At 35.8% G+C, this 23,118-nt stretch overlaps 1 protein-coding gene across 1 annotated transcript in view; it reads left to right on the top strand.

Annotated features, from left to right (window-relative positions):
* The window catches only part of thsd7b (thrombospondin type 1 domain containing 7B), a gene marked incomplete at its 5' end in the record, with an annotated part of 157,412 nt that overhangs the window by 78,735 nt on the left and 55,559 nt on the right, over positions 1 to 23,118 (top strand). The window contains 2 exons of the mRNA XM_015397359.1: positions 12,191 to 12,451; positions 12,860 to 13,038. Of these exons, the coding sequence (XP_015252845.1) occupies positions 12,191 to 12,451; positions 12,860 to 13,038 (440 nt within the window). The remainder of the gene's footprint in view (positions 1 to 12,190; positions 12,452 to 12,859; positions 13,039 to 23,118) is intronic.

Genomic DNA, 23,118 nt, shown 5'->3' with positions numbered 1-23,118 from the left:
GTATAGGGTGTATTTCTTTAAAGTTTAAAGTTATCTTAATTGAAAAGTGCAGTGCTTTTCCTTCAAAAATAAGGACATTTCAATGTGACCCCAAACTTTTGAACGGTAGTGTATATACATATATAATCTGAAGACTTGACTGTCCCAATTAACATCAGATCACCTTCATCCCTCACTGTTTTTGAGTTCTTTGAAAGACCTAGTCTATGAAGATCAGGTCTTTCAATGGGTCACACCCTCTCTGTCCTCTTCTGTGTGTCAGAAGTTTACTGTATAATATTGTATAATATTGATAATGATATGCTCTGCATATCAATGATATAATTTGAATAGAGTATTAATATTGATCCCAAGTTTTGATTTATATTGATATATATTCATATCTCATACATACTATATTCATATGGATTATTTTGTAACCATGTCATTTATTTTTATTCTTATTGTTTTATTTTGTACATCAGAATTATATAATTTGCTCAAATTTGTCTGTCTGATGACAAAAGCTTAAACATCTGATTTCATAGCATACTCAGTGCTTGAGAAGCTATTTCACAAAGTTCCTACTTTACTTTTAGTTGAGTACATTCTAGAGTGACTACTTTCTACTTCTGCTTGAGTATCAAAAAATATAAAAGTAATGCTAATCTTGCTAAATACATTTTTTGGATTCATCATGGCCTCAGTTTCCAAAATAAAATCAGTAAACATTTCCCATATTTCTCTTTCATATGTGGTTTATCAACACTTACCTGCTAAAGTTAAACAGAACACTCTGCACAAGTCCAGGTGTGTTGTACATTAGCTGAAGAAACCTGAGTAATTTCAGAAAGAAATGATAAGATATGATATGGTTTCAAAATGAGCCTGAAATTGATGATTTTAAAGAGCTGTTAGGAATGCCTGAAGAAACACGGTTGCTGCCGATGTCCTTGTCGAAGTGAACTAATGTCGCAGTGGCACTTTTCAATCAACCACCAGCAGTGGTGTAGATTGAACAGATTGTTAGTGGATTGCGGTGTGACAGCAGTGGATTCTCACTCTGGGAGGAATGTTTGCAATCAGAACCACTTCAGAAACAGATGGGCATCTCAGTTACTGCAAACTCAAGAGGATGAGAACACCCTGGTCCCATGAAACAAATATGACTGCGTGAGAAGAGCAAGAGTTCAGTTCTTTTACTGTTTTATATTTTTACTTCTCTTTCTCTCCTTTTGGATCAGGGCAAACAGATTTTACAGTACACAGAGTAATTACTTTGATTGTCACTTTCATATTATAATTAGTATATTCACTGGGGATTTCAATTCATTAAAGGTTTTACTGTTTGTTTTTTATGGATACAGGATGTTCTTTTTAACCTCGGAGCCAGTCCATAACAATCTCCATTTAAACACTGTATCAGCAAGCAAACAATATAATTCCATCTGTTCTTTGTTTGTGAAGTAGTTAATGTTGAATCTGTTTCCATTTAGAGCAATACACGAAACAGTGTTGCTCTAAAAGTAAACATGAAGGTCAAGAAAATCTTTGTATATTTCATAGCCATGGATATTATAGAGTTATAGGGGTTTGTATGCTTTATTGTGCTTAGATTTTGTTTTCTTTTTTTGCTTTTTAGTTTTTTTATGCTAGGAAAGGTAGGTGGCTTTCTGTTTTGATCCCACTACCTTAGGGTCTTAAGACATTTTTAAATTATGTATCAGAAAATAAAGTTTAAAGGACCCATATCATTTTATGACCTATTAATTAAAAAAAGAAAAAATCTAGGCTATAGCAGTTATTAAACTTTCACAATGATATTAACAGGGAACGACTGTAAAAGCAAAATGGGAAACCAGAGAGACTCATCAAGCTGGAATAGAGAGAGTTGTGCTTTTACTTTCAAGTTATGAAATTTGGATAAACTTCACCTACCATCTAATCATTGTTTCCTTTTTAATCATACATGCAGGTGCCTATTTGCAAAAACCCTGTTAATCATGATTTTTTGGTTTGTTCCCTCCACTTTGAAACTTTGATGCTATCTAAATTAGGCTGAAGCTCAAAGAGCAAAACCTTAAATTTGAAATCTCTTAAAGTAAAACTTGATGATAATCACTAATTAGACCGCAGACCTCCGCCAAGCAACAAATTTTGCCCCATATTGTAACTTACACCTAGATATAGGCAAAAATCTGACTTTATCTGGATCATTACCAAATTTTTATGAATTTTTCCTTAGCATGAGGGGCATCTTCTGTAATAATTTACTTAAAATCCTTTCATAGGTTTATAAATAAGGCACACAGTGTGTCTGCAGCCTATGATGTCTGTTCTGCACTCTCCTTCCTCATTCACTCTGCATTCTGCTTTCTTATTTGATTAGCAGATCAAGACTTTGTGTGAGGCTTCATTCACCTCTCCTGTGTTTTTTCCTCAGTATAATATTAAAACACTGGACTGATGCAGTCCGATGCTGAGGCTGTCAATAGTCACTGCTGCCATTCTCTGGTCTAAAGGGGAACCGCTTGTTCACCAAATAATGTTAAAGAATTCTTAAAAAAAAAAAAAAAAATGCATCCATCCGTTTTGGATCACCGCCAAAATTAAATGGATGATTCCTTAGACTGATGCAAACCCTCAGTAAAAATTTCAGTAAAACCCATTCATAACTTTTCAAGTTATCCTGTACACAGGCAGACAGACAGACATACTGTACACACACACAAACTCAACTAAAAACATAACCTCAATGGTCAAGGTAATTAAGTAATAATAACAGGAGGTAGGAATAATTCTACAGAGACACTCCAGCAATTCCCTTAAGGCTGTAGTCTGAAACAAATCTTCAAGGGCTGGTATCCTGCAACTCTTTGAAGTGTACTTTGCCCTACACAACTTAATTAACTGGCCTATCAACCAAACCTAACTAGCATGGTAACAACCTATACAGAGCTCTACAAATGAGCACATATTAGAGTCAGTTGTGCTGAAACAGAGAAGGACCTAAAAGTTGCAGGACTTGTGCCTCGAAGACTACAGTTTGAGACCCCTGCCTTAGGGACTGGAATTCTTTGAGCGACACGTACACCTTTGGCATTGCCAAACTTGTTTTAGCTATAAGGTTGAATCTTTGTTAGTGAATTTGCAATCTTTTATGCTTATGCAGCAATCTCTTGAGAACCCAGCACAATCCGGTCTGTCTTCTCTCTCTCTTCAAAAATTTTCTTCAATTAACTGATGTTAGTAATTTATTAATCTAATTGGTTGAGTTGTTGCTTAATTTGAAGAGGTGACATGTCTGAGCAAATTAGTCTATAAGAATGAAGTAATTTTCATAAGTTTAACATTTAAATGTAGGCAACTCAGTCCAAACGTTATATTGGTATCCTAATAACCAAAGTTATAATTAAAGTGCTTTTAAAATTAAACCTGCTTTTTAACCTCAGTCAAAAACCTACAAACAATCTGACATAAAAAAAAAAAAAACAAATTTATAGACGTTGGTACCATCCAAATATTAATAATTGTTTAAAAAAATCTACATGCAAGTTAAACATAACACAATTAAAATTGAACCGCTTTATTTTTATAAGGGACTTGGAAAGAAATATAGTCTGAATTCTGAGAATATCTTCACCTACTGGCATGTTTATTTACCCTTCAAACTGTCACCCTTGCCAGTTTGATACAAAAATGAGGATTTGACAAATCCCATAAGCCTGTTATCCCTCAGCAGATGCAAAAGTCTATGATCCTCAGTGTTTCAGTTGAGAAAAAAGCTGTTGAAACCAGTCTGTTAGAGTAAACTCCTAGCCTTATCGAAACAGTAAAGACTGGAAAAGTCATGCAGTCTGTCCCCAGATTTAAATAAGTCCGATTGGGAATCAAGAAAGGTTTCTCTATTGACAAGCCAGATGCTTTAGATGGTTATCTTTGAACTTAGTGTTATCTTCTGATCAGAGTGTGGCATAGAAAGAATTTAGAATTTTAAAATTCAACTTTATTGTCATTACATTTGTCACAAGTACAAAGCAACGGAATTCTATCTCTGCATTTAACCCATCCCTTTAGGGGGCAGTGGGCTGCCATTGTACATTGCCTGGGGAGCAGTGTGGAACTTAAGAGTTTTGCTCAGGGACCCAGCATGGCAGTTTGTCGGAGTGGGGCTTGAATTCAGAACCTCTGGGATCCAAGCGCAATGCCCTAACAACCCCCCAGTTAAAAATTCACTCTGAATTTAATCCATCCTCTTGGGTAGCAATGGGCTGCCATTGTGCAGTGCCCGGGGAGCAGTGTGGGTTTAAGGGTCTTGCTCAGGGACCCAGACAGGCAGTCCGTGGGTGTGGGGCTCGAGCTCATAACCTCTGGGATCCAAGCGAAATGCCATAACCACTAGGCCACCACCCCCCGACATGAGGCTGGTAAAACAGCAGGATCAAACATACATGGATTTATTAACTGTTTTCCAAAATGAAATTGATGATTTCCAAAAGCTTTACTATAGCATCAGAAAAAGAAAAACTAGAAAAAACATAAATTGAATGACATTTTGATTGATTTTGAAATAGTCAAAAAAAAAGATCAAACTTGTTTTTTCAAACATGGGTCCCTGACAGATTGCTAAGTATCAATATAATTAGAAGGCATTATCTATTCTACTTCTTGTAAACCATCTGCAATTTCCTTACCAAAAGATCCATCCATTTTCTCCTGCTTATTCCTTGTCTGGGTCTTACCAAAAGAGCATGCCCTAAAATTCAAAGCCATGACTTCTTTCTCAAATCTTAGAGTGCTATTAATTGTGCCAGTAGCCTCTAAGCTGTAATAGACTTTGTTTTTCCAGATTGTGACTTAAACTTGAAAAAGGAATTAATAAAAATGTGTAGGATGCTATGTTGGCTATATAGAACTGAAAAATACAATTCAATTGTCAGAGCATACAGTATAGCTTTTGACCATCCGTATTTCCTTCATAAGAGGACAACGTTTCTTGTTCAACAAAATGCTAAACTAGATTATGTGTTCCATCCAAGAATCAATCCATCCATTTTCCGTCATGCTTACCCCAATTGGGATTGCGAGGGTTGCTATTGCCTATCTCCATTTGTCTATGGGCGAGAGGCGGGGTACCCCCTGAACAGGTCACCAGTCCATCGCAAGGCGTTATATGTTCCAAAGTGTTCCAATTACATGATGAAAACATTTCTATAAATATATCTATATCTTCTAAAGTTTGTGTCAAAGTTGTATCCTATTGATTATCCTATTCACCTGACTCCTTGGTGACCCTAATGTTATATCAATATACAGTACACAAAAACAAACATTTTGTTGCTAAAGTGATTTGACTGGTCTCGCATCACATTCAGATAGAAATATCAAGCCTTTGAATTATGTATATCTTTTGACAGATGTGCAGATGTGATGTCCTTTAATATTATATTTTAATGTAGTTCAATTTCTTCTGCTCTGAAAAGCAGGACATATGCCATGTTTAAACCTTTAGTGTGTACAGTAAGGTTTGCATGATTTTCAGTGAATACTAATGTCAGTCTTAAAAGAAACTTGTGTTTCCATTAGTTATCTTGTGATGATGCCTCTCATTCTCTTCTGAACTGTCCTGCTGTCGTTCTTGTAGTAGTTCTTGGATTAAGGTGTGTTGGACTTGAGACACACCACAAAAAGCTGCTGGGCTTAACTATCAAGATAGATATACATGCATACATACATACATACATACATACATGTTTTAGGAGCAAATGTCTTATTCTAATTGTCCAACTTAACACTAAGTTTCAGAAATCTCAGGTGAAAATGTATGCACCTAGCATACCATAAAAATCCTCCTAAGGAGTCTAATCTTAAGAGTGATAGTTTTTTAGACTAACTTTAAACAACGATGGAACAGAAAATTCTGTTACAGTGATGTGGTGTGGTTGATCCTGCTGCTAGGCGTGACACTGTCTCTAAGATTTGTGATTGGTTGATACAGGAAATAAAAAATATGTTCTTCTAGTGGAGAAAATTGAGTGATTCAGACATGGATTAAGAAATGTGTCTCATGATAATGAAATTAAGCAAATGTATACCTTATTTACATCCTCAATGTTATTTTGATTCGCTTACGTTTTTTTTTTCTCACTCGACTGACTTATCATTTTGCTCATTACATTTAATGTGCACTCACCTGTTGACGTTTTACTATGATAGCCTGAATGATTCAGGCGGTTGTATTTGGCAAATCAAAATGTAATGACAAAAGAAAATACGGGAAAAAACGAATTGGGCAGAGAAGCAGTGCTTTTTTCAGCACATTTTTGGTAGATGAATAGAGGAGTCTTGAAAGGTAAATTGGTCCCCAGATCACGGTGCACAGGCAGAGTTTGAGGTGCATTTCAGAGCAGATGCATCAGTTTTTCTGCTTTTACACACAAGCCTTTAAAGTGAGAAAAAAATGTGGGCCACAATAAAAAAAAAGCCAGAGAGGAGATGTCATTGGACAAGATAATTTCTAGATGACCATTTGGGTTATGAATTATCATGTAAAATACAGCAAACTCACCTCTTTACATCATACACCTGTACTAGAGCTGTTTTGTGTTATACGTATATTTTTCTGTGACATTTACCAATCATATTTAAACATTTTTTGCTCTCTCAGAACCCTTCCTATATTGTTTTTAGCATTGTTAGTTTTTTATTAATGATTATTCACAATTTGCTCTGTTCTTTATTTATCCTCTTTAAAATTATTTTGCTATACATGTGCCTTTAATCCACCTGCTTAAATTAATCTCTCCCGATGAGATTGATAAGGTTTATCTAATCTCCATATTGGTTGTTCCACTTTAGGAGCTCTCTTATGGCTAGGGAGCTTTGTAAGTAACCTTTTTCTGTTGAAATTCTAAGAAAAACCTAAGGAGTAAAGATCTTGTAAGATATTGCCTAGATTGCGTCTCTAAGAACGATACGATCCTTGTCTCCCGTTCTACTTTTAAAAACGTCAGGAATGATGTAAACCTTCACTTTAAGAGTGCAGTAATGAGAGAGTACAGAGCATTTAGATCTTCGTTGCAGAATGGAATGTAAACAACGCTTGATCATATGTACATAGGCGCATGATTTTGTTTTTATTCCTTATGTATTTTCTTTTTTTCTTTTTTCGGACCCTGTGAAGAATAGCCAAAGCACTCTACGCTAATGGGGATTCCATTAATAAAGAAACAAATAAAGAAAAAATATTTATTCAAGTTTTAATGACTGAGAGGTACAACTTTAAATAATTACTCTTGTTTTACAGGAATCCGATGAAGAAAAATATAACAAAATATATCTTTGACTTGATCAGAACGAAACAAAGATATCACCTGATATTTATAAATTTCTTTGTTTTGAAATCTTTACCAAAGATACACTTAAATATTTCGAGTTTAGTTTATTGTTACACTGGGACAAATGTTTTTATGTTTTTCCCCCTTGGCATGTTTGTGAGGGAGGGTTTTGAGACTAGCAATGTATGATTACAATATGACAAAAACAAAGGGCAGTATGGCAAAAATATTGTGATGTTTCGGAGTCCATTCGAGCCAGTTACATAATTTTGTTGCTCTAAAGACCTTTCAAGAGGGCAGGGTCAAATTAATTATTCACCTAATATTGACAAGTACATGAAGTGGAGTTGACAGCTGAATGTTTTCTTAACAATGCCCTAAAGACCCGGTGTGTCACTGAACAAAGAATGTTTATTAATATAAACCAGTGTATCTGTCATCTTTATGCATTTATAAGAGTTTTATTCTGTAGATCCTAAGGCAAAAAATGCAGCAATGCAGAGTTCTAGTTCAACATATATTTGTGTTAAAATACTTTCAAACAAAGCAAAGCATGTTTTATGTTACAATATTTTCATGTTACTGTGTTTTTTCCCCCTACTTTATTGTGGATTTAAAAACGAGTCATCTCTGGAAATAGGAAAGGACAATAATAGATCTTGGAATATTCTTTTAGAACTTTTACCATCTTTAATGTGACATGTACTGTATCATTTGCAGTTCCACTGAAAACTAACAGTGAAAAACTAAGTGAAAAGCGAAAAAAAGGCCTAAAGTAATAAGAACATTTTTCACCTATCTGTTTATTTAGTTTCAACAATCAGTTTTAATTGTTACAAGTCTATCCATATCCCACAACCTGACTGGAAATCTTTTGCCCATTCTTCCCTAGAAATATCCTTAAATTATGTCAGATTGTGAGGGAATCTCTTTTCAACAATAATTTATAAACAACCCAACATATGCTCTGTTATTCTAAGTTTTAAACGCTAACTGGGCTATTCCACAAAAGTAGACTAAAACCACAGGTTCTGGGTCAGACTGGCTAATTTTTTAAGTTTATTGTTGCATCAATTGACACAACATAAAGGGTGACATTAGCCAGAGCTTTATGTTTTCTTGGGAAGAAAATTATCTTAATCGTCATCCTCAATCCAGATATATGGATAATATAAGACCTTGTTGTCACATGCAAAACAAAATCTGCACTCAGAAGAATTTGCTGCAACTCCAGTATTCTTACTGCCCTTCTCTTGATAACCCATAACCAATTCTGTCTTCTCTTCCAGTTAATTTATGGAAAATATTCTGTTTAGTAATGAGATTTTTTCAGTGCTTGTACTGTGCTGTTACATAATATGGTGCTGTAGACTTGTGTGTACCATTTTCTTGATTGATTCCAATGAAATCCTTTTGTTCATTTCTAACTGCTTTACATTCTAATGATTGGTTGATTAGTTGGCCTACATGTTTTTATAATCGCTCTAACATGGAGTCATTTATCACAAAAATCTTTAAATGGGATTGTGTTGATGTACATTTCTTATGTGTTTCATGAGAGAAGGATACCCTTGAGCCAGTGGAGTCATTTATGTTGTAGCAGCCGGTATAAATATACTTCAAGTGTGCCTCTAATGGGCTTCAGTACCAGCTGAGAATCACTGCTGGTTTGTTAATTCCTTCATTTATTTTCTAGTGTAAATGCTGACAGCAAAAAACAACCCACATAGAAAGGGCAAACAAAATAAAAACATTCTTGTCTGAAAGAGCTGAATGATTAAATTATCTCCCCAGCAGGTCATCTAGTTGCGCTGACTTCTGTTAATGACCCATCAAATTAATTTGTTTGTGTTTAAGCAGGGACACATTAAAAGCATAAAGGGCAGTTGGTCTTTAAGACCCAGACAAGAACAAATAAGGAAGAAGAACCTCCTTCTGCAGGCATTGAGATGATTGCTTTACTGACAATTATACAAGCAAGCAACACTTTGTTCTGACGTGGCTAATCTTACAATTATTTTTCAGGATAATCCATTATAATTTCCTTTAAAATCCATGGCTAAGTCAATAAAAAGGTTCCAAAGAATCAGTTTCCTGTCTGAACATTTATCTGTGTGCAGCCATCTAAGGAAGAGGTCAATACGTTTACGCAGCCTCAAATAATCTCAATTCCACAATTTGTTGGTTACGTGTTCCATTTAACATTCTGATTGTTGTTATACAATTGCATTTCCAAACTCTAATGCAGAGCCATCTCAAAATACACAATTTGTCTTTTCATCATTATCCTTTAATCAAACAAAAGGTTTATTTTGGGGATAGATATGGGAACTAAAATAAAATATATTCTTAAACATGGCTCCTACAGAAGTTATTAAGGAAAATAATTAATGTCCTTTCTATTTGTGAAAGTGTATAAAGCCATCATTGACATACTGTACTATATCAGATATGTATCCCAGTATCTGCAGCCAGAACGGTCATGTTATATTTCATTGGACTTTCACCTTAACATCATGGATGTGACTATTTATTCATATGGACTTCTCTTCAGAATTGCACTCACTAATCCACAAAAACACGATATAAATAGTTGGAGTTCAGAAAAAAATCATAAGCATCAAGACTTGCAGTGTGCAGCATAAAGCTAAACAGGCCTTGTTTGCTTTACTGGAGGTCGGTTTATGATTTAAAAATCAGGAAGAGACAAAAAAGTCACCCATAATAGTTCCAAGGAACTCTTTTGAACTCTATTAAAAGAAACTACAGTAAAAGGCTAATCACACAATCCAAACTATAAAAACATCTTGATAATCCCTTATAAAATATTCTTTAACCTCTTGAGACAACAGTTTAACATTTTAGAAGTAGTGCATCCCATTACATACAGTAGTTTTTAATTTTTTTTATTTATTAATTGTTTAGCACAGAACTTTGTGAAATATTGAAATATTTAAAATGTATTTGATGGCAACACATTTCAGTGTAATAAAAAAAAGAAAAGACAGATGAAAATTTGAAAAAGGTCAAATACATTTTAAAACAAATGTGCAGTTTTATACATTTTATTTATCAAAACTAAGTTTAAAAGAACAGCAAAAAGCAGGGTCCCAAAAGCATTGAATGTTGCACAATACTAATAAAAACCTATCCCATTATAAGATGCAAACCCTATCAAAAGTGTTTATTTACTATGCAAATATATATTCTCAATATTTGGTCAATGTTTTTTTTAAAAATCAGCATGGAGTGGCATGAAAGTCATCAATGAATGTCTCTTCTTGGTTGACCAGGAAGCCCAGTTTGATACTTTTACTGGTACTTTTGACCATGAGAGCTAGTGAAATGTTGTTCAAGGAAATTATAATCAACATCTTCATATAGCTTGAATGAAAAGAGAGCATGAAGGGCAAATATTGTTTGCATGTAGACAGCTGCCCTAATGTATTACTGTATGTAAAAGCATGCAGTAATCCAAGACTAGTAGATCATAGTGGTCCCCAAATCACTACTCACAATGAAAACTTTGATGATATTAACTATTAAAGAGTGACTGCTCCTTGTGGCAGAGATGAAAAAGAAGAGAGGAACAGGCACCAAAAATATTAATTCAAACCAAATCTATCTACTGTCTTTGATTTTTCTTTTTTTTGCCTATTGTGAAATATGTCAGATCTCCAAATTTTCATTAAGTGTGATTTTTTTTGACAGAAAAAAAAAACTACTCCCATGACAAAAATAAAAAATGATCAGTAACAGAAAAATGAAAATAGACCAGTATTTCTTTTAGAATCTGTAGTTCCGACTTTTTCTAATATAGTGATAAAACAAAAAGAAGCAGAGATGTGCCTTTTGGGGCCTGAACATAAATTGAAAATTAAAACTTAAAATGCTTTTGTACAAAACCAGTCATTCCCTCAGGTTATTTAGGGATCACACAAAATGAAGACATGCTTTCTTTCAGCTGATTATGATGCACTTTAAACTGATTTGGAATGCATTTATTCTGCCTCTCCTGCGCAAAATAAAGTTTCAGGCAATACGGATTTCAGCAAAGTTGATAAATGAATAAACTGAAAAACCTCTTGCTGTGTTATGAGAGACTAAAATAGCTTTATTCACATAGAAAAAATAAATAACACACATACACTTAAACATCTGTCTAATTACAGAAAAAAACAACTCAAATCCAATTTGATGGACATTTAACAGCGACTTAATCAAACAAATCTCTCTTTTTTTTTAGATGCTGATGCAATTGTTTTTTCTTTTTAGTGTTTTGTTAAGATTTCTCAAACAAACATGAAGTGTAGCCCTGAAATGTTTTGATAGATATAGTACTGTAAGATGTGGTTAAATTTAGGAATTGGTAGAGTCAGATGCAATTGTTGATTAAGTGATTGCCAACATAGTGAGTATTTTCCAATTATATACAACTGGTGGGGGGGGGGAATTGTGGAAATATTAGTTAGGAAGAAGTTGTTGAACCATTTGGGATCATATATTCACCACAGTGGCAATACTTTAAATCAACAATTCATGCTCAATAAGTTGCTAATGTGTATTCTAGTCTCAGCTGCCCACTCAGTAAGATTAACAATGTATGAGTATAAATAAATTAGCAACACAAGTTGTTGTAATTTAAATTGTTGTAAATATTTAATTTCAGTTTTATCATTGTTTTTCCCAGTTGAAAATCTGTTTCCTACCTATTTATCAATGCATGCTACGTAACTCGAAAATAAATGAAATGTTAATGCATTCAACATTCTACCCTCTTTTTCTACAAGGGACAATGTTTTCTTACTCAATTCAAGTGTTAATGTTGGCCTTATTTTCATAGATTTTCATTGCTTTGTTTGTCTTCTGCTTAGGCCGTAGCAAAAAGAAGGAGCATTGCCTGAATGAGGATTTGTACCCGCTGGAAGAGAACGAGACTTGTCCCTGTAATCAGTTTTTATCTCAGCCAGTTGGGAATTGGTCTGCGTGCATCCTTCCAAATTCTCCAGTTTCGCTGCAGGGCTGGATGAAGCACCAAGAGGTAAAGGAGTGTGGCCAAGGTCTTCGCTACAGAGCTGTGGCTTGCATTGACCAGCAAGGACACCTGGTTAACCCAACACTCTGTACAGATTCAGGTATAAATTTATTGAAAATATTAATGCTTATGTTGTTTTGTTTTTTTCTTTCATTGAAGGTATCCTTTTTTTTTCTTTTCCAAATGATGAGTCAATATCAAAGTCTGCTAGTTCCAGCTAGGCATGTTGTTTATTAAACTATCTGTGTTAATATGTGTTCACTGAGATACTAATAATATAGGGAACAAGATTCTAGGGTCTGGGAAATATTGACCTTAATTTGAATATAATATGAACTGATAATGAATGAAAACAAAAAATAAAAATCTGGAAAAACACGTATTTTTAGTTTTCTGTATCCCACCTTCTATTTTTGTGTCTTTTCCTTTTTTCCATTCATCTTTCCTTTGTCTCCTACTATTCTTGCTCTAAATCAGGTCTCATTGTTCTCCCAATGTTCAATTTTAGGCCACATCGTCGAGATTTGTCATATTCCTTGCCCCCTCGACTGTAAACTCAGTGAATGGTCTTCCTGGACAGCCTGCAGTTCCTCCTGTGGGAGTGGGCTGAAAATGAGATCCAAATGGCTCAGGGAGAAAGCGTTTAATGGTGGACGTCCATGTCCCAAGTTGGATTTGAAGAACCAGGTAAAATTACTTATATCATTCTATGCCCGACGCATGATTTCTATTTATAAACCAGTTAGTAAAGGCAGCATTCATTCATTGGGACAGTTATATTTATGTGCTACACCAAAACTTGGTGGTGCATAATAGTGGCAATAAATGTGTTTATTTATTTTTTTTTTGTTTCATATTAATCTCAGAAGTGTGGCATGCATTCAATCAGCTTCCATTCTTACCTCCTAGAAACAACACTTTCTAGAATATTCTTCCATTTTGCAAAAATAGCTCTTCCTCGGTCATTGGTACATCATCACAAATTATAGTGCTTGTCAGTGCTATTCTATTGGATGTAACGCTCTCCATTGGTCTAGACTTGGACTGAACCATTCCAACATAGTGGTTCCTAACCATGGTACTCATTTAGTTCCGCCCTATACTGTTGTAGAAGTGTCTCTGTTCTGTCATATCAAGTTCAATTCAACTGCATGACCTCCTCAGTAGTCATCAAGTGCCTCAGATGAATAATAATTACTCATTTATATGTCAGGTTTTTGACAGCAAGAAAACACCTAAACAATGCAGGACAGAGTTGTATGTATGGGCATCACTGTTATCAACTTGAGTTTTTCAGATCTAAGCCATTCATCTTAACTACTGGTTGTATGTTTGTGGCAGCTGTTCCGCTGGAAGTTGCACCTCCACTCTGGTCACTAGTCTTTTACAGACAGAGTTTTCTTCCACCATTTATCTATGCATGATATATCTTCCTATCATCCAATACAGTTTCACTCTGAACTCGTCAGATATTGACACTTGGTCAAGTCCCTCCGCGCGTCAGATACTGACGTGATGAGAAGACCCCTCTCATCAGTAACTGACATGCGGTGTTCATGATAGGCTGTAGCAGGAACTTCAAACACTGTTTCCATGAGCTTTGAAGTAAAAGCGTACTACTAACCCATACATTACCCTAACCCCTAAACCTAAAGAAACAGTAGTATTCATGTCACCATACAGTTCTAAAGCTACCATAGTAACTTTGCAGGCTAAACTTAAACGTTTTTTGTTGCGTGTCCCGTGATACACTGTCATTTACCCTGCGGGTCAAATACTGACTTGAGGGGTACCCTTGTCAGTATGTTGCATTAACTGGGACTTGCTTCTCTAGCCCTGATTAAGAAAAGTATCTAGACAGAGTGATGTTGTATTCTGGGTATTTCTTTAAGTTGGTTTTCTGCCAGACATGGCATTTTGGAAATACTGTAGCATAAAAAGTTACATTCAGACAACCCTCTTCTCAGTGTTTGCCATTTCCCATACAATAAAATAAGTGGATCTTCTTGTGGATTACTTTTAATAATGGCTTTCATTTTTACTCTACTGTTCATTCCTCTTCTTTGCTTGTGTGTAAGTTTAGTCGGAGGTTAATATCCTCTTAGGTTTTCGATTTAGCATAGTCTTTACATTTCTAAGAAAGATTAATTAAACATCTCAGTAAGATGTTTAAATTTTGGATATTCTTTTAATTAATAAAAATCCTTCTTTAAATTTCTTCACAACTTTATTCCTAACTGTCCCTTGGTATCATGATGTTCATTGTTAACTATTTATTTGTATACAAATACATGCCTTAAATTTAATCTTGTGTTAACCATGAGTCATTTTATTCCATTGTATAATTATGCATTACTTTGGGGTTTTTTCTTAGGTTTTATTAGGTAATTACTCTTAATAATGAGAGAAGATCATTGGATATTTGCAATGTGTTTTGAAATAAAAAAAGCTGTACACATTTCAGCTTCCTTTTGATGGAGCAGATCTCCCCCATCCCTTTTTTACTTACTTAGGTTCTTAAAACTCACAGTACAGTCCAGATAAGGCTGTGTATTTCACATACTCATTTTGACTAATGCGAAAACTGTCTTCACATCATATTTTACAAAGGCATCCATGGCGTTATCTTAGTGGATACATTACTATGGCTTATAAATCATTTTCCATCTAAATTCTTGACACATTCTTAGTGTATTCTTTGAATATAATTCTTAGTTCACTTTGTTTCTCATCTAAATGACATCGCAGTGGACTTGTTGCATTCTGCTCACACTTCAATGACAAGCTTTATTGCCCGTCAGACAGTGGGACTCTAGGGTGACCTGTTCATTTTCTGGAGTCCTCAGTCAGACTAAATCATTGGCCTTGCAGGACATGCCCTTCACGTGACATCAGAGTGGGGAAAACTAGGAGAGTGAAGAGAGTAGTGGACAGATGGGAGCTTTTGATATTCCACAGTCAGGTTTTCTCTGCGGCCCAGAACACTTTGTGACAGCACGTCTCTCTTGGGGGTCATGGTTTAAAGTGGGGAAGGGTTTTATGAATGCTGCCTGTATGCTTGAATGGGCTAGAAAGGACACTTCTTTTCATGGAGGTCAATATGGAGATGAGGTGTGGCTTTATGACTAATGTTCAGATGCGTTCCACTGGTGGTTTGTGTACAGATGGTTAAGTGCCCACTAACAATGTCTGTGTGGGCCCTGGTTTAATGCCCTGTAATAACCTGCCCTCTTGAAATAGGAGCTATTTGTTGCCCTTTTGTTCATAGTGTTATCCTGAGGGTGGAGTGTGGCATGTTGTTAACAATAGCAAATTGGCTATTTAGAGTTAAGTACATCTGCCTGAGGCATGGGTGGAAAAGATACAGCAACCTTTACGTTAATGCACTAAGCACAGATCAGTAATGTTATTTGTCCATTCTGTTAGATTGAGCAAGGAACCCCCCAGGCGTCTCAATAGAGTGCAAAAGAAAGCATTTCACTTGAAAAGTCAGCGTATATGCTCAGACTTCAGACCTACACTCATATGGTGTTGGAGTGACTGTTAATATTGCAGCCACTAACAGTTACCTTTGTCTTTCATAGACAGACTGTTTTTGCTGACGGTAAAGCAGTCATCGACCAAAGACTAAATTCCCTCCCACAAGCAGATGTCCCCCCTTGAGCTGCAGCCAGAAGTGATTGGCTTGACAAAGATGAAATTTACAGCACACCACGAGTCATCCTCTCGTCTCATGGTCGAGTGAGCACGAAAGATAGGAGTGAGATAGAGTTGGAGGGACGGAGGGCCACACAGAAATAATGAGCAAAAATGGCTACAGTGTCAAATGAACTGTATAGAAGACAGGCTTTGAGTTTAGGAGTGATTTCAATGAAGTATTCTTTTTTTTTCTGTCCAGCAGTAAAAATCTGACAATTGGTAAGTTAATCCACATGAATAATTCATGCCTGTGAAAACTCCCCCTCAGGTTCTCTTGTTCAAATAGGAAGAAAAATAATTGAAGGGCTAACTATATTAGAAGAATACTAAATACACGTGAGGACTTTATCTCTGTCTGCTACATTTTTTGGTTAATTAGTTGTATTTTTAAAGGTTACTCAAGTGTCATTTTTAATATTTCACTGAATATCACTTGTTGTAAAGGTGTTTCACTACCAGATACTGTTCTGGCAAAATCGTTGTTATTCAGCTACAATGAAGATATGTTTACTTGACTTAGGATAATTTGATATTAATTAGATCTGCCGTTTTAAAAAGAATGGCTTTGAAAATAACGTTTTTTAATTATCCTTTCACAAGCTTCACCTTTTCGTAGGAAGTTCACCCTGAGGTAAACCCAATTTTGCGATATCCATTCTAGAACATAGAACTTGGTTTAGTTCACATAATTTGTGATCAATTTAGTTGTACACAGACTGTTTGAACGTCTGCCTTAACCCCTAAGTCTCAATCCCTCAATCATTATATAGAGCAGGGACTATATGGTGGACTTAGTTAACTGACCATTCAGACAGATGATCACTACGTTTTGCTCCAAAGCAATCTTGGATATATCTGCTTATCTAGTGACCGACGATCACTTCTTTTCAAGATGCACCATGGGAAATTTTGAGTCCACTACTTTTGCATCCATTAGATGTTTGGACACTCACCTAAAAAGCCACAAGCACTATATAGTGCCCTATAAAATGATTTGGGTGGACGTTAGGACACAACCATAGAGTCATTGTTTACCTGGATGATCCATGTATTCCTACTCTTAAGCTTCCTGGCTGATGTGTTTAGAAGTTATTTTAGTAGTTGCATTTCATATTATTTTTTACATGACACCATGTATCTTTTGAATTGCACCATCCCTTCAGTTGCAAACTAAAGACACAACATAGTGCTTGGTGTTCTTACCCTTACAAGTTCCCAGATTGTTTCCATGGCTTTTTGTATCACATATTCCTGTGTACCCTGCATCTTTTTGATCCATTCTTGGTTCAATGCACCTGAATCAAATGGCTGAGTTCCTGAAACAAATGGCTGGTCAGTTCCTCTAGAGTCCTCTCAACCATCAAATTACTTGATTCAGGTGCGTTGAACCAAAGGCACGTCTAAAAGTTGCAAGATACCCGGTCTCTGGAACTGGATTTCCCTACCCCTGACTTATAGAGTGATTAGTTTTTGTTCTTCCAGCTTAAGCCATTCATCCCAGGACCACACCTCCTCTGAACCCAGACATCTTTCAAGATCCCCTTCATTTAGCTCCTGGTCTAGCTTCTCTCTCCCACACACAAGCAAACTTTCACCCACCTCCACCCCATCTCCTCCCTCACTCTCAGATTATGATCAGTTCCACTCACCCTCTTACTTATTCCACCACCAGTGTCTGGGCCTCGGGAGAAGATTACTCTAATTATTTTCCTAGGTAATTCATTCAAGTCAATGTTGATTCACCTTTATTTCATTCACTTTATATGTTTGTCAATTTAATGATTTTGCATCAGCTCAGTGATTTTTGAGGAAAAAGTGCTGAAAGCTGCCTTGTGTAAGAAACTGCAAGATTTGAATCCTAGGGACTTGAAGCTTACCAAATAGAATTTGTATATTTTCCCCATGGACCTTTTGGATCTCCCACAGGATTCCACCTTCATCCCGCAGTCTAAAACATGACCGTTAGATTAATAGTTCTCTCTAAATTAGATATGAGTGTGTTTGTGCATGGTTGTTTGTCCTGTGTGTCTCCGAATTGATGGACTGCAGACCTTTCTTGGGTGTACCCAAGCTCTCGCTCAATGCCAGCTGGATATAGGCACCAGTGCCACCGTAACACAGCAAGGACAAGAGGGTATCGATAGAAGGACGGATAAAAACGTGATTAAGGGACATAGACGGATCAGAATTTTGTGTATGTCTAAAGGTAAAACACATAGACAAAATGTTCTGAATAAGCCCTACATCAAGCAACAGAATGACTTGGTAACAGTGTATAATAATGATTATGTATGGCCTTTTTTGCCATTAAATACTCCTAAGTAGAAGTCAAGTACAATTTGCACAAAAGACGGAAAAAAGCAACACTGAACACTAAAGAAAAAAGGGGCTAGGTAAATAGTCAAATTATATGTGAAACAAACGTGATTTTTTTTCATGTTTATTTGTTTTTGTTTTTGACATAAGACAAGCTATTTACGTACATAGCACATTTCATACAAACATTATTTTACGTCACTTATTGTACTTACTGTACTTTTGGTACATTGTCTAATGTATTCCTAATTTGTTCAAAGTTTTCCATAATACTGCCAACATATAATTGACACAGGTTAAAATTTAAAATAAACATGTATTTATTTTAATCCAGTAACCCCTACTTTTGTCTGTTCTGGCTCTTTCTTGCTCCTCTGTAAAACTCATAAAGCAGGGCAATTTGATTTTAATAATAATTACTATAATGATCAAATAAACTACTAAACCTCTATTTGCAGAAGACAGAAAAGCTGCTCTGTTTTCTTTCTCTTTACAGAGAGAAAAACAGGTTGTTATATCACAAAAAAAGCATGCTAATCAAAAAGACTGCTTCCTCTAAAGCAGACCAACTGTACACTTCTTACATTTGTGAAATATACAAAAGTTTAGGGAGCCTGATAAAGCAGACACTATATTCTCTGACATACAATTGACATATCCTTTGCTTCTCAGGTTTTACTCCTTTACAAAAATAGGTTTCATTATAGCCAGGACATCTGAATCTTTCCTCAGCCCTTTTAAGATTCTAGCTTCAGTTCTTTTACAGATATAGGATTGGATATGTCTTATCTCCAGAAATTGGCAGAGAATTTTCAGTCTACCTCTATTTTTTTCTGCTGCTTTGACATGGCTATCTGAAACTGTAACATAATACTGGTTTCTGTAAAGTTATATTCCTACAAATCATGTTTCATATAGAATAACAGATGTATATGCAACAAAACTTGCATATAAAAAAGTCCAGTTTACATGTACAACTGTTCTTTGACTAACGCCTGTATAAACAGGCTGGGAGCAAATTGACAAAATATCAGTGCAGATTAAATAAGCTATAATAGGATGTCAAAGGCAACCTCTCCACCATCAAAACAGCATTTTGAGGATCCTAAACAAAATCTCCAACTTGCAGAGGCAACGCCCCACCCCTGCTGTGATGATCCCCAGACTGGCTGACAAATAAAACAGCTTCTTCTGCTGGTTTGAGAAACACTTATGAACACCTCCAACAAACCAACCATACAACACTCCTAAAGAAAAGGACAGTCTGCACTCCTTACCAACAAAACTACAGTCCCCTCTCTTCTGACTACTTGTTTGTACTTCAGAGGAAGATCTATAAAGGCTTATTCAGCTTTTGAAGACCATGTCTCCCCCCCTCTCTCATACCCACTTTCCTGTCAGCCTGCTGTCGAAAACATGAGCCACTAGTGTCGTAAAAACTCAGAAAAAAAAAAGATGGAAAATTCGGAGCTCCTGGACCCTCCCAAAATTGCTTTGTGAATGAGCCCTTAAAGCCTGTATAAATACTTACTCCACTTTTTGTAGATATGGTGAACTTCTGAAACAGGTTTCCAGACATCCCAAGTGCCAAAAACTAATTTCCGGGAGATATCATCAAAACCCTAACACCCCCCAAATTAATTTCAAAGAATCTACTAGTTACTTGTTCCTTTTGGCTCAGCTTATTTTTGCAATCCGCTTTTGCTGATTTTCTTTCTTGAAATAAAATTTCAACATGCAAGATAGCAGCCATTAGCACTGAATTTGGACACCACTGTTTGAAAGATTTGCGTAACATTCCACAAATGTGACAAACTCAGGGCAGATATTATTTGTAGTTTATACCTTTTTAAGGCGTTAGTAGTTGCCATGTGGCTAAGTTGTTCAGCAGGATGAGTTCTCAAAGCAGAGCTTTAGTTTCTTTGTTGTAATAGATTCAACCTTAAACCTAATTTCAATAGTGAAAGTTTGAGGAGAATGAAGACACTCTTGTTTTCTTTTGGATAAAAAAAAAAAAAAGAAACAATAATCAAATATATCTGTCCTTTATTTGTGGTATTTTTATGCTGAAGTTCTTTACAGGCTGGATTAGAATTTTTAACAGGAGGTTCTATGCATCAATACATCAGGTGATTCCTGAGTTACAAGGTTCTTTAAAATTACTCAATAAATTATACAGAAATGCACTGATGTTAGAAAATTTTATTTGTATTTCTGAATACTTAAATGCATGTACTTTTTAACACTTTAACACTCAAAATTCAGTACTTTAACTGGAGTAGATATTTTACCAAGTAACCTTTACTTGTACTTGATTAAGATTTGACAATGAGTATCAATACTTTTACTCAAGTACTACTGTTGAGTACTTTGCCCACTATTGGGTTTTGAGCTCCTAAACATCCAAATCTATTTGAAATCCATTGAAAGACAATTATGTGATCACTCTCATCAAGGTTCAGATGGCAAATTAAGGCAAGGCAAGTACATTTGTATAGCACAACTCAGTACGACAATTCTAAGTTCTTTACATAAATATAGAGTAAAAATAAAAGCAGAATAAAAGCAAATAAAGATAAAAACATGATAAGAGCAGGTAGTAAACAAATAATACCACAACTGTAAACTAACATTACCTCACTTACTGTAACAGTTTAACTTTAACAGCCAAAGCCAGTTCAACACAAATGGGGTTTTTACTTTGACTTAAAAGAGCTCAGGCTTTCAAGCACACTTACAGTCTTCTGCATGTTTCCTCAAGATAAGTATAAGAACTAAATGCTGCTTCCCAGTGTTTGGTTCTAGTTCTGGGTGCACAGAGTAGGCTTGAACTAGAAGACTTAAGTGAGACCTTTTTAGTAATTTATAGACTAACAGAAGGATTCTATTCTCTGGGCTACAAGGAGCCAGTGGAAGGACTTCAGAACTGGGCTGATGTGTTCTACACTCTTAGTTGTAGTGAGAACACAGGCAGCATAGTTTTGGATTAGGTGCAGCGGTCGAATGGACTTTTTAGGCAAAGCTTTAAAGTAATCAAATGCAGTAATCAATTCTACTAAAGATAAATGCATGAATACATTTTCTAGATCCTGCATGGACATTAGTCCTTTAATCGTGGAAATGTTCTTTAGGTGATAAAATGCTGACTTACTGTAGTAACTGCCTATGTGCCTATGAAGGTTCAGGTCTGAGTTCATCAGGACACCAAGATTTCAGCCATAATCGGTGGTTTCTAGCTGTAGTAGCTGAAGCTTTAAGCAAACTCTGGATCTCTCCTCTTTTGGTCCAGAGATTATAGCCTCTGTTTTGTTTTTATTCAGTTGTAGAAAATTGTGGTGCATCCACATAATGATTTGTTCCTCAATACTCTGAGGGGTTCATGGTCACCTGGTGACACTGTCATGTAAAGCTGTGTGTGGTCTGCATAGCAATGGTAACTGATCTTGTTGTTTGCTATTATCTGAACTAAGGGGAACATCTAGATTGTAAATAGAAGGGGTCCCGGAATGGAGCCTTGAGGAACCCCACATGTTAATCTTCTGGCCTTACTGACATATAAATGTCCCTATCCTTCAGGTGGGATTCAAACTGTTTTAAACTTTTTTATGATGTGGTTGCCATGACCCAGATGACTGAAAATGTACACAGCTTCTTATGGGTCAATGTCAGCTGAAATAGACTTTTACCCCTTGCACTGTATAGTACTATAATTTTATTGCATTTTAATAATACTTGAATGAGTTGAATGTGTGTAGACCAATGACAATGTTAAATGCTTAGTGATGATACCCGCTGCTATTATTACCATTTGGTTTTCTGTTATGCCCCAGAGGAGACCATGAAGTATTTCAAAACTACTTGTCATGCATAGAGAAAAGTTTGCATGGAGGTGTGTATGTGCACACTTTTATAAGATGAATTCATGCATAAATCCTATAAACAATTTTCTAGGCAAGGTTCGTGATACTTCAAATCCTATATTTATTTGAGGTGAGCACATGTTGAGAGTGTCAAGGATCATCCACTGAGAGGGCTTTGTGGCCTTAAAAACCCATCATTTAGATTTATAGGTTTTAAAGAGTTTAAAAGCTTTCTTTTTAAAAGTGTTTTTACTTTCTACAACACATGATCCAAGTTTTGCTCCAAATTAGTTCCACAAAACGCTCAACAGGTAAATTTAGGTCACGCACACTTATTTTTACAATCCCACCATCAGCAACTAATGTTGATACACAAAATGCCTTGAGAGATTGTAATAGAAGACTCACAGATGTCAAAGCTGAGCTCCCAGAGAAACACACAAATTGGAACTATAATTACAGGAGACATTTGAATTTCATCATAACTCCCACATGCGTTGGCTGTCATGGGCTGAGATATCAAGTGGTGAATGCACATTCCACATAATACAAAGGAACTGTCTTAACTGTCTTACAGTCTTAACCAGTCAAATGATTATTTTTTTCATTCTGCTAATACCTGAACTCCATCCACCCTGGAGCTGTCCCACTGAACAAAACTCTTCCTTTTTATCTGAGTTTGGCATTTTTGGTGCGTTTTTATCAATTTGAAAAGGGTTTATATGTGTTTTGCATAAATCTGTAAACATTGCTAAGGTGTTGTGCATAACAATGGTTGCTTCTCTTTTCATGATTTCACATTTGAGTTTTGTATTATGCAACATTTCAGTTCACATCATGATTTTGCACAAATTTGTTTTGCAGCCAACATTGCAATCTAAACACTAATATT

The sequence above is a fragment of the Cyprinodon variegatus genome, unplaced genomic scaffold, assembly GCF_000732505.1.
Source record: "Cyprinodon variegatus isolate N-32 unplaced genomic scaffold, C_variegatus-1.0 Scaffold857, whole genome shotgun sequence".
Classification (NCBI taxonomy): domain Eukaryota; kingdom Metazoa; phylum Chordata; class Actinopteri; order Cyprinodontiformes; family Cyprinodontidae; genus Cyprinodon; species Cyprinodon variegatus.
The sequence above is the reverse complement of the archived record's forward strand: the minus strand, read 5'-3'. Positions and strand labels throughout refer to the sequence as shown.